The sequence below is a fragment of the Mus caroli genome, chromosome 5 (genome assembly GCF_900094665.2).
Source record: "Mus caroli chromosome 5, CAROLI_EIJ_v1.1, whole genome shotgun sequence".
Lineage (NCBI taxonomy): Eukaryota > Metazoa > Chordata > Mammalia > Rodentia > Muridae > Mus > Mus caroli.
The window spans coordinates 21,565,168-21,575,514 of NC_034574.1; the positions used below are offsets into that span (position 1 = coordinate 21,565,168).

Consider the following 10,347-nt stretch of genomic DNA (forward strand, 5'->3'; position numbering starts at 1 on the left):
TACACTGTAAGAATCGGCTTAAGCCACTTCTGCAGTTTCTTTTCCTACAGAAGATCTTTTGTGAATGTTAAATAGGTGTAGAGAAGTTTCCAAATTCTTTTCCAGATTGGCTCCCGCCATTGCCCTTCCCTGGCAGGCGAGGGCGCCCTTCACACATCTCCACAAGCCTGAGTTCCCTTGGGTTTTGGAGCGCTCTAGGTCCATCTGTAAAAGAATGTGCCAGCCTTCAGCAGAAGCACACTCTGGAGCTCCCCGCTGTGTGAGACGATGTTAAACAAACCGTGGTTGTGAATGATCCTGGGAACGCTCTGGGTTGGCAGTCCTGGAATCTAGGCTTGGCCACCCCAAGAGAAGGTTGGGGGAATAGAAGTGGGTCTGGAGTTCCACAGGGCCGTGCCTTTGGAAGAGAGTGCTGGTCTGAGAGAACTGAAGAAACAAAGGCACTATCAGGACTGTGGCTGACTGGAGGTCTGGAGGGCAGTGACTAGACCAGGGTAGCAGGCGTCATGATGGGGTTCCAAGGACCCAGTAAGTAGCTCTGTAGGGTGCACTCGTCACTATCAAGGCCACTGACTACAAGTCGCCCCAGTGCAACCATGGAGACACCACGTGTGTTCCATAGTAACCCGAAACCACATTAAATATCAGCTGCCACTCAGGCTCCTCCCTCTTGCCTCTAGCTCCTCCGCCAGACTCAGAATCTGGTTCCCTGTGACTCTGCTCCCTGATCTGGGAGGCGCAGCCCTAGGAGCAGCTAGTGGCTGCTCATCCATTCTAATCTCACGCGGCTCCACCCACAAAGATCACCCTAGAGCTTGTTTGTAGTCGCCCTCTTGATGGCCAATCCCCCTGGCAGCTAAGCTAACTGAAGCGTGCTGCAGCCCAGGGCTTCCAGGTTCTGCTCAGTAAAGGCTGAGGCCAGCACGCGCACGCGTGTATACACACACACACACACACACACACACACACACACACAAACGCGCGCGCACACACACACTCCCGGGTGTTGCCACCCTTGGGGATCAGCATTGTCAGTCAACCATACCCGCCCAGAGTCCTAGAGTGCACAAGGCTCTTGCCACGCTGCCGCTGCCGTTGTCACTTACAGGGTGTTGAAAGCCAGCTCGGAGGACACACGCCTTTGCTCACGTCCTCGCTCCGCAGCTCTCAGCTTGCTTTTTGTTACAAGCCGCACCCCCAGCGCCTGGCTCCTGATTCTGCTTTCCTGGTAGCCACTGGGAAGAGTTGATTTCAGGGGGATCTACCCGGGAACACAGAGGGACAGGAAAACCAGGACCTGCCAGAATTGTATTTTCTTCAAACCCCATCTCCACCCAGTAATCGCGGCTGGGATCTACACTTGGGTGCTCCCCATAACAATGGATTAAGTTACACTTCCCTGGGCTAGAAGTGAGGTTCAAGACTCCAAGCAAAATGAAGGAAAAGGCAATGATCAAGACCGCTAAAATGCAGGGCAACGTGATGGTGAGTGCAGTGGGGCGGGAGCCCACATTAAGAATTGTATGGGGCGGTGTGGGGGTGGGTGGTGTTAGACTTCAGAAGTCCTGATTTCATAGGGAAGTAGGAGACCCGGTTGGTGTCACACACAGCAGGACTTCCCACTTGAGCCTGAGGGTGTGAATGATCCTGCATCTTTTTGCAAAGGGGAAGTTCCTGGTTTGGTGGTTGCTGTCTTTTAGGTGTGTGCTTTCCTTGCTTTGAGCACAGGCTGCTCTCTTGTGTGTGTCTGTTGAGTTTCAAACACATCCCTGTGGCTGTTCTTGAGCAGACACAGAGATAGGAGATCACTTCAGACAGGAAGTCCCCCTGGGCACTAATGCCCTCACTTGGTCTCCTGGGTGCAGGTCAGGGCTGAGACTTGTGGGGTTTCAGCCTCTAATATACTCATTATGCCAACATGCACGTCCACAGCTGTCCAGCAGTCAGGGCCTTTCCCCCAAGTTTGGGAAAGATGATCATCTCCAAGGTAGAGGGCTAGTAAAGGAGGGAGACCTCTGGAGATCCCCAGAATCTCAGGTCTGTGGGTCAAGGGACATCTTGACAGTGACAACTTTGTCAAGTTGAGGACGATTGTCTTGTTTTCTCAGCAAGATAACTTCCGCCTCCTTGTGGCTTGCTGGTCTGATATCAGCACTCTGCTGGTGGTAGCAGTGGCCTGAAGCATGGGCCCAGAGGTCAGAGTGTTGGATTCTCCTAGTAAGGGCGGGGAGTTGCTATCTAGTTGATGAAATCCTCAGTGTGTGTTTGCAGTCTCTCCAGTTACTCTGTGAGGATTTGTTTGTGTGTCTGCACGTGCGTGTGCATGTGTGTGAGGAGAGATTGTCATGCGACTTTAAAACATTCAGCAAGAAGTAGAAGAATGTTTATCAAACAAGGTCTATAGTTGTTTACGAAAGTGGTTGAGTGTGTAGGCTGGTGTGGAGGCATGCTTGGGAGAACCAGTCTGCCCAATTTGAAGCCTCTCGTTAAACAAATAGAAACAAGAAATGAGAGTATGTTTGGATTGTAAAATGTACCCCACCCCTTAGCAAGGCACCTGTTGCCTCGCACAAAGCTGTGGGTTTAGCTCAGAACCTGATTTCAGGGCCAAAAGAGTGGTGTACAAAATTTGTGATAATACCTCCCTCCACAAACCCGAATTCAGTGCCTCTTGATCTGCCCTACTACGCTGTGTGTGAAACTATATCTGCTTTCCTAATTTCTTTTGCCTTCTGTTGGTGTGTTATGATAATCAGAATACTTTTGTATAAACAGGTCAGAAGTATGTGTGAAGTATACCCAGTGTGTAATACCCATCCACACAGTGGTCCCTTGTCATACATATCCTGCCATAGCATGTTAATCTGTAGCATGCTAATTGAGCTGGAACATTTATGTATGAGGCTACAGACATGTATTAAGATTAGTTATGTAGGTAACATGGGATCAATGGCCATAGGAATCTAGTATCAAATGAGTATTTCTAGTCATAGCCGGCACAGTCTGCTGTGGAATAGAGACGTCTTTATGTCTCAAAGACGTATAAAGTCTCCCTTTCCACTCTCTCCCTCTCAAAGGCTGAAAAGCTTGCTCATCGTGTATCTTCCTTGCTCTTTGAATATGGTTATCCACGTGGCACTCACCCTTCTCTGAGCCTTGCCTATTACTGTCATTAAAGCCAGTTGACTTGAGCCCAGGAGATTCTGCAGCAACCAGCATTTTATCCATCATCTGTTGGGTAGAGAGCAAGATGAAATATGAGATCACTATATGTTTAAATACACTATTCATGCTTAAGTTGATCAATAAGAGTGTGGTTTGTAACTCATTTGAATTTCACGTTCCCGCTAAGTCTCTGTGGCTCCATTGAATGACATGTTCATGTTTTCTCTGTTAATTGGGGGCTTTTGGATTCCTAATACTTCATCAGTTGCCTTGGAAGCCTTGCTAATCACAGTCTCGCCTGGGTTGGATGACTGGCAGTTCTTGGCACTCCAGGCTTAATTGGGATTCGGGTGATATTTAACATTCACTGTGAGGACTGTATGATTTACGCCTAGTTCTGACAGGTGAGTGGTCGACATCTCAGTGCCTTCGATAGCAGCAAAGCACCTCACACTGAGTGGCTTCAGGGCATCCACATCCACACAGAGACAGACAAGACAGAGCTGAGTTCTCCGTTCTGTGAGCAGAACCAGGGTAGCAAAGAACTCTTGACCCTGCCCAGTGGCTGTAGGGACGCCAAACCCAGTTACAGCTGTCTCTTCCCACATGTGGTTCTAGGTATGGCCCTTCCAGGCTTGTAGACCCATTGTATCACCAGAATCCCGACAAGGACTAGACGGCACCCCAAGGCTGGTCCTGTCCATGCCACGTTGCCTGGCTCATGCTTATCACTGATTTCATTCCCTAAAACTCTTTTAAAAGTTCATCTCTGATTGCAGTTGGGTACCTTAGAGAAGGCAAAAACATTGTTTTGCTCCCTGGTCTTATTTTGTGCTATTCAATGAGTAGCAAAAAAATAAAATGCCATTGGTAGAATCAATCCACAGAGTTCCTTTCATTCTTGACAGAAATCTATTTCACAAACTTTGGATACTCGAATATCAACAGACTAACCCTTCAACCTGCCATGTCATGTACTGTGACAGAGATCAAGACGTTTCATTCTTGTAGAACAAAACATTCTTTTAAAAGTAATACCATTCTTATACATCTTCCTTTGAAGCATCTTAGATTCTCCACATGCACATTTTCAATCCAGTGTCCTTTATTGCTGCTGTGTTGCCATCCCACTAATATCCAGGGGTGTCTCCTCCTGGAGCAGCTTCAGTGGGAAGCTTTATCATATGAAGGCCATTGCTTCACATTAAATCTCCTTGCTCTGGCCCTATGAACTTTTCCCTGACACCGAGTTGCTGGGTAAATGTTGGTTCAGATCTAAGTCTAGAGGATGGCTCTGGTCTTCAGGACCTGCCTCTGTGGGTCCTCAAGTATGATAGGAAGGAGAACAGGGGATAGGTCTGCAAGACACCTGGAGCCTTGGGAAGCTCCTGGGCACTCAGCAACAGCTTTAAAGAAACTTGTGACCTGGAAATTTTTGACACAACAAAAACTTACATTTTTCTTGTGGCTTCTGAAACTCCCGTTTGCATCTTTTGTCACTGACTGTGTGTTCCGGTGACACTCTAATGCCCCTGGATGGTAACTGTCCAAAGTCTGGTTTTCTTTCTTTCAGGCTAATGGACTCCAGTCTCAGTCCATATGTGGGTATAATGAGCAGAGAGCCTTTGAGGCTTTTAGTTATGAGTTATTGTGAGGTGTCATGCCCTGCTGTGAAGCCCTCCTGGAAACAGCCTCACTGCCTGGAAGATGAGTTACAGGGTCCAGCCTGTGTTAGTACAGGGCTCTGCTGCCCCAGGGAACTTAGTAGCAACTTGGCCACTGACTCTCGCTTCTCAGTGACATGAAACTCCTCAGCCTGGCTAATAACACAGGCATGATTAGTATTTGAAAACAGTGCACTTATGAAATGGGTCCAAGGATATATAGCTCAGAAGGTCTGGATTTCTGAGCATCCTCTCTAGTTGCCCATAAGAATTCTCTCTATCTCCTGGCTCTGTAGCATCTATTCCTAACATCTTCCCTCATCAGACTCTTCTTCACAGGTCTATGTCACTCTCTATGTCACTCCCTCTGTTACTGTCTATGCAGGAAAGCTAGTTGAACATTAGTTCACATGACACACAGCTTCCCAGAAGCAGGAACATCTTAAATATGTGAACCACAAGTAAATGTGTGCAAAGATGTGGCTGGGGCCATGTCTCAGTCATGAAATGATTGCCATGCAAACACAACCACAAAGGAATGCCTAAAGTCCAGCACTGGGCATACCTTTGGAGTATCAGCCCTGGGACGCAGGACAGAAGGGTCCCTGGAGCTTCCTAGCCATATAGTCCAGCCTAATTCACAAGCTCTGGGCTCTAGTGAGAGACCCTGTCTCAACAAACAAAGGAGAAAACCCTGAAAAGGATACCCAATGTTGACCTCTATAAGCACACACCTACACACATGCAAGTGGTAAAATTAGCACAAAGAAATTCTCAAAGCTAGAAGGAAGTAGTCACCTCAGGATGCTTTATAAGTTGTATTAGGTAGAACTTCAATGGAGAGGGCTGCCCTGTCTTCTCTAGAGCCTGAGCAGGCTTTCGCTCACGTGGCCTCTTGGTCTTTGTACTTGGACCCATCAATATGTCAATAGGCTAACTTTAGTGACTTGATGCCTGCCCCGCAGCCACTCCACTGTCTGGCACTCTGGCACATGCTCCCTATACCCACCCCTCTGCTCTATTCCCGTTCACAGTTACTGTCTGAGCTCCTTTATTCCCGGGAGAGGCTGCCCTGGGGGAGACTACAGTCAGCTACAAACCCCATTGGTGGTGGTTCTCCCTGCTCTGCTCAGCCAGGGACACCTGCTGGCCAAAAGGTTAGGAGACATTTCTGGAAGGCTACTAAAGAAAGCCTGATCCTGAGAGCAGAGCTCAGTGTTCTACTGTGTGGAAACATTCCTTCAAGATCTAGTGGATCAGGCAAGACAAGAAAAGACTACATACACATTATTATCCTAAAATCAAAGGATTTGCCTAGTTCACGAAAGAAAGAAACTCTGGTCTTCATGCCCTTTTTATTTGGATCGGAAAATTAATTTACCTCAGAACCTTTGTTTCATTTCAATTTAATAGTTTAAAATAAATTTACATTGTAGAAAAATGTGGTGAAGTCCTTTGATTATAGGAACCAGTGCTATCTGAATAGCCACACTGTCCTAGGAACTGAACCACACATCCAGATCCTGGAGGTCCACATGTATGCTATGCTAAGAATATAGGAGCACACAGCGCCAGCCAGCATCACTTTACCATCCCACCTCAGCCCCCTGAGGACTGGAGAAGCTCTCCTCAGGAGCACAGTGGATCTCAGAACAATTGCATTATAGAACCATCTGGAAGAAACCCATACGAGCTGGGAAACTGAGATTCACTCATTGAAAATGGAAGCTTTCAGCCCCCACAGTAGAACCACCCTTCTGTCCAACACCTCATTCTTAGTTATCCAGGCTGCAGCCAGCAGAGTGGGATTAAGTCTCCTGCTGGGGCAGAGGTCAGAGCACATTGTCATCATCAGGTCCAAGGAAATAATCAGAACATTGACTGGGAAGCCTCCTGACAAATGCACAGTAAAGTCTGGTTTCAGGATTGTAGACCCTAGGACCAGACACATACGAAAGGCAGAAGAGGGAGAGAAAGGAAGAGACACTCAGATGCAGCAGAGAGAAGGAGATGGTGGGGCAGTGGGGAGTGCTGAGGTAACAGGTCGAGGTGTTCTTGTTTACTTTGTAACCAGTTCACCCTTAAAGATGGTACATAGTCACATATTCACAGGGTTGAGATGCTCCTATGTGTGTGTAATATTTAAAATATATCAAACATTAACATCTACTTTTATTTTATATGTATGAGTGGTTTTCCTGCATGTATGTCTGTGCACCACATGTAGGGAATGCATATGGAGGCCAGAAAAGGGCAATGGATCCCTAAGAATTGGAGTTACAGACAGTTATAAACTACCACGTGGGTGCTGGGAATGGAACAGAGTCCTCTGGAAGAACAGTCAGTGCTCTAGCCATTGAGCCATCTCTCTAGTCTTTTCCTTTATTTTTTAAAATTAACTTCTTCTTACTCCTCCCCATCTCACAGGTGTCATAGCCCTCTTGTGAATGATAAGAGGACAACTTGTACCAGTTGGAGCTCTCCTTCCATCATATGATTCCTGGCCTTGGACTCAGATCCACAGGCTTGGTAGCAAGCACCTTTACCCTCTGAACTCCCTGGACCTTGTCTGAGCTCCACCTGAAAGTTTGTTTCTAAACAAGTGCAAGCAATGCAGCAGTAGCAGAGAGACTGTAGGTGAAGGCAGTGGGACCAGCAGGAAAGATTCTAGAATTTCTCCATGAATTTGAGTTCAATTCAGCTCCCCTCCATATTCAAGGGTGTTTGTATTTCTGTCTTATTAGTCTCATGTTAGAACACATTGTAGGAATGATCCTCCAAGCCAGAACACAAGACACTGCTGGTCTTGGCTCCCCTCCTCCCACTGACCTCAATCCCTCATCGTACCCTCTTCCCTTCCCAAGATACCACTGTTCATAGGAAAAGAAAGTAGATGAGATTGGAGTTAGTATACCTTGGACAGCATAGAGCTTGCTGCACAAAATGGAGACTTGAATTCAGCATCCAGAACTCAAGTCAGAAAGCCAGGCATGAGTACCTGGGGGGTTGGGGGGTAGTATGTGTGTGTGGGGGGTGGGGGTCAGATTCTTTGAGCTCACACCACAAGAATGGTCTTGTGAGGAATCATTTCAGAAGACAAGGTGGGCTGTACAGTGGAGGTTGACCCCTGGCATGCACACATATACACATATACACACAAAACAAAACAAGCAGAAAATAGATAACACACATGTGTACATGACCCAGACAGGGTTGACAATGGTGTGGGCACACTTCAGCTGTGCTGTACACCTCACACACCGCCTTGCATGGTGCTCACTCATCTGTAGTGCAGACACAACTCACTCTGTTGGGCACAGTGCAGATCTGCTGGGTAAAAGATGCTGCAGATGCCATGGCTTTGATTGCTTGACTTTCTGGCTCTTAAATAAAAATAACAACCCTGCTATAAGCCAGTGGTGCAAGGGATGCTCCTGCTTCCAGGTGACGTCACTCATCTGTGAAAATCGGCCACTGCTGGCATTCTGGGTTGGCACTGCACCAGCTACAGTGGCTTTGATTGCAGTGGCCATGGCCCAGGGGGGAAGCTGGGGCAGACAGTGTCTTCACTGGAATTACAGTGAAGGATCAAAGACTTTCACTCTCTCCATCCCAACTAGACAAGACTATATTTTAGGGAATAGAAATCTTACTTGAAATACTTGTTATTGTCTAATGTTTATATATGAACAGCAGGTAGTGAAACTTCCCAGCCATGACTCCACAAAAACCAAATCAACAATCCCATGTCCTTTCATTCCTACAAAATACTTCCATTGTGCACTAGATTCTCAATACTGAGGGTTAAAAAAAATCAACACATATAAGAATATTCTTTGTAGCTCATCATCTATTCTTCAGAAATTCCCTCTTTTCTAATCACGTAGAGAAACACACATAGCCTGGAAGATGGACAAGGCTCTGGGGAGGTTAAGAAAACATCTCTCCCTGGCTGTGTTTTTGCAGTGTGTCCAGTGTCTTCAGCAGCAGCTGCAGGCATGGACATTTCTGCCATTGCTGACACCGTCTGCTTGTGAGATCTTCTAGCTGGGTAGAAGGAAGACCTCCATCAGTTCCCAGCCATGGGAGGAAGTGAAAACCCACTGTGTTGGTTATCTGTCTCTTGCTGTGACAAAATAAGAAACAGACAAACAAGCAAGAAGGGAGAGAGGAAGGGAGGGACAGAGGGAGGGCTTGGTATGGCTCACAGTTCTAGGGCATAGAACCCATCATTGTGGGGATCAGCAAAAGGGGCTCCAGCTGTGGGAATGGGAAGTAGTTGGTCACATTTCGTCTCCAGTTAGGAATCTAGGAGATGAATCTAAATCCAGTCAGACTGACATTGAAGACCAACCATTGCCTGACTGCACTGCTGTGGGCTACCCAAGCCATAGAGAAAGGTTTCTTGGGAGTGCCTATCCAGACACCTGTAGAAAACTCTAGAATGTTGTAAGACTTCTGTCCTCATTGCAAGGGTATCTCAGCCTGCACCCTGGATCTGTAGAAAATATTTCTCTGGACAGATGGAATTTTACAAAACTGCATTGAGCAATTCAACTTCATTAACATAACAAGAAAATGAAAATTGAAATCACAATGAGGAAACCTCCAGTGAAATCTGAGATTTTAGAAAGATTGCTAGTACTGTTTTTGTTTTTTTGTTTGCGTGTTTATTTGTTTTGTTGGTTTGTGTGTATGTGTGTGTGTAGCAAGAACCCTGTGCACAGTTGGTGGGAAGGAATATTAAAATTTAGAAACCTTATAGTAGGGCAGAGATTGAGAATATATTTATTAGCTAGCCATCTAACTTCTGAGTATTTCTCTTCAGCAGATGCCCCCCCCCCCATGAGAGATTTGTATGGCTGTTTGTGATGGAAATATTTTTAGTGACCTTGAACCTGAACTGACTGACAATGGGATGATGTATAAATAGACCTGTCTTTGCGTAGCAGAATACTATACAGCAAAAGTTAATGACTTCCCACTCTAAAATATAGAGGCATTATCAGATAAACTTCTACAAAAGAAGCCAAGCTTAAGGGATATCACCTGTGAACAGGATGGTGGAGGAAGTGCATAGAGAAGAGGGAAGGAAGAGTGTCAGGGAGCACTAACTTCAAAGCAAGGACCATGTGAACTCACAGCAGCCATGATTGCCTTTCTAAGAGCTGCATAAAAATGGGGTCATATATGTCCTCTCACTGAGAGGGGAGGGGATCCCTGGGCCTCACCTATCTCTGAGAACTTAGATATATTAATATTCACTAGGGTGGGACAGGGAGACAATTTTTTTAGTATATGTGCTGCCGAAGTGAGCACCGGAGACCATTTTTTTTTAAGTATTGTAGCCACTAGTGAGGTGTTAATCATCCTGTAAGCCACCTTTAACCTTTACTCCTTTAAGCAACCCCAAGGGAGCTTATTGGGTAGAAAGAAAGAAAGAAAGAAAGAAAGAAAGAAAGAAAGAAAGAAAGAAAGAAAGAAAGAAAGAAAGAAAGGAAGGAAGGAAGGAAGGAAG

The 10,347-nt window shown here is 46.3% G+C and overlaps 1 protein-coding gene across 2 annotated transcripts in view; it reads left to right on the forward strand.

Annotated features, from left to right (window-relative positions):
* Positions 1–10,347, forward strand: part of Dpp6 (dipeptidyl peptidase like 6) — a 927,623-nt gene that overhangs the window by 91,650 nt on the left and 825,626 nt on the right. Inside the window, exon 1 of one of the 2 annotated variants that reach the window (XM_021163979.1) lies at positions 894–1,485. The exons of the other annotated variant lie outside the window; for it this stretch is intronic. Within the exon in view, the coding sequence (XP_021019638.1) occupies positions 1,435–1,485 (51 nt within the window). The 5' untranslated portion in view covers positions 894–1,434. Of the gene's footprint in view, positions 1–893; positions 1,486–10,347 lie in introns of those variants that run through there. 2 annotated transcript variants of the gene reach the window in all.